The 2,129-nt window shown below is 49.1% G+C and overlaps 1 protein-coding gene across 1 annotated transcript; it reads left to right on the forward strand.

Annotated features, from left to right (window-relative positions):
• Window positions 1-122: 122 nt before the first annotated feature.
• On the forward strand, window positions 123-2,116 carry LOC104944362 (rho GTPase-activating protein SYDE1-like; the record flags this gene model as incomplete). The annotated part of the gene is made up of 4 exons (XM_010769890.1): window positions 123-314; window positions 465-825; window positions 1,054-1,377; window positions 2,099-2,116. Coding segments are annotated over exons 2-4 (682 nt in total), but the record flags the coding sequence as incomplete, so codon positions are not given.
• Window positions 2,117-2,129: the final 13 nt, after the last annotated feature.

Here is a 2,129-nt window from a genome sequence, read left to right on the forward strand (position 1 = left end):
GTGTGTGTGTGTGTGTGTGTGTGTGTGTGTCTGTGTGTGTGTGTGTGTGTGTGTGTGTGTGTGTGTGTGTGTGTGTGTGTGTGTGTGTGTGTGTGTGTGTGTGTGTGTGTGTGTGTGTGTGTCCAGCAGAACCCCCCCCAGCTGTGGACCCCAGCTCCACCGCCCATCACCACATCACGGTTGCTAAGATACAGTCGTGGGCGCGGCAGGGCTCTGTGGCTCCGACCCCCTCGCTGCAGAAAGGCTCCGCCCCCAGGACCTCTACAGGTGTGTCCCAGCATGCACCTAGGTTGGGTCAGAGGCTCCTGGATCAGGTGAGGGGTCAGTAGAACAGGAAGCAGTTCTTCTCAGCTCTCCTGGAGATTAGAAACTAAACAAAGAGATAAAAACCAGAAAACATTACAAATATAAGCTCATTAAAAACTGAAAAAAGGGACATGTTTTGACCCCCTCTTTTCCCCCAGAAGGAGTCCTGTGGGGGGGGTATGTGTGGAGGCCCCACCCCCTGCCTACCTGTCAGCCCCGCCCCCCCTGCAGGGGGCTCCTCAGAGGGGCAGCGTTCCTACCTGCAGAGCCTGGAGCGCAGCAGCAGAGCTTGGGTTCTGTCCTCACAGGGGGGGGGCAACATCTGGTACAACCCCATCCCAGAGGATGAGGGGGGAGCAGGACCCCCACCTGAGGGAGGGGGGGCAGGCTTCCCATCTGAGGGGGGGCGGATGTGGAGGAGGAGCGAGGAGCTGAGGGGGGGCAGGCCTGCAGAGAGTCCAGCAGAGGGAGCTAACCCGAGCGTTAGCCATCAGACTGATGACATCACAGAACACACAGGTAAGACTGATGACATCACAGAACACACAGGTGAGACTGATGACATCACAGAACACACAGATGAGATTGATGACATCACAGAACACACAGATGATCAGGTGGTAAACACAAGCTGATACCTCACAGGTGGATTTAAAAAACGGCGGTTGCTAACAAGTATCCAAATGAGACGACACATTAGCCGCCTTTAGCTTCATTGTCTCTCTCTCTCTCTCTCTCTGTCCTCAGACTCCACCCCCTCAGACTCTAGTCCCGCCTCCACAAAGAAAGGGGGCGTATCCAGTAGTGTGATTGACAGGCTGCGGTCTCCAGGTACGGTGAGGAAACTCTCCATGAAGATGAAGAAGCTTCCGGAGCTTCGGCGCAAACTCAGCCTCCGCTCAACACGCGGCCGGGGGGGCGACAGCAGGGCTGGGGGCGACGAGTCGACCAGTAAGAACACAGCGTCGTCCACGTCCAATCAGAATGTGATCAGCAGATATCACCTGGACAGCTCCGCCCCCCCAGCCCGACCCCTACGGAGGTCATCAAGAGGACGCTCCGCTAAGGGAGGTAACGAAACCAACACTTAACAATCAAATATCAGATGTTACCAATCCAACATCAGATGTTACCAATCCAACATCAGATGTTACCAATCAAATATCAGATGTTACCAATCCAATATCAGATGTTACCAATCAAATATCAGATGTTACCAATCCAATATCAGATGTTAACAATCAAATATCAAATGTTACCAATCCAACATCAGATGTTACCAATCCAATATCAGATGTTACCAATCCAATATCAGATGTTACCAATCCAACATCAGATGTTAACAATCAAATATCAGATGTTACCAATCCAATATCAAATGTTACCAATCCAATATCAGATGTTAACAATCAAATATCAGATGTTACCAATCCAATATCAGATGTTACCAATCAAATATCAGATGTTACCAATCCAATATCAGATGTTAACAATCAAATATCAAATGTTACCAATCCAACATCAGATGTTACCAATCCAACATCAGATGTTACCAATCCAATATCAGATGTTACCAATCCAACATCAGATGTTAACAATCAAATATCAGATGTTACCAATCCAACATCAGATGTTAAACAGGGGTTTAACGGTGTTCCAACATATAGTACAAAAAGCAAGACAGTAAAACGCGAAATGACCGACCAGATGAACACAACCAACAAACAGACTTCTACCATAGCTCTCGCTAACGAGCTATCCTTATTGAATCTGAACCTGTGTGTTTCCCAAGGCTACCTTAGCGACACCTGTGCGGCAACAGT

Source organism: Notothenia coriiceps, unplaced genomic scaffold, assembly GCF_000735185.1.
Source record: "Notothenia coriiceps isolate Sejong01 unplaced genomic scaffold, NC01 NC01_scaffold00007976, whole genome shotgun sequence".
Classification (NCBI taxonomy): Eukaryota; Metazoa; Chordata; class Actinopteri; order Perciformes; family Nototheniidae; genus Notothenia; species Notothenia coriiceps.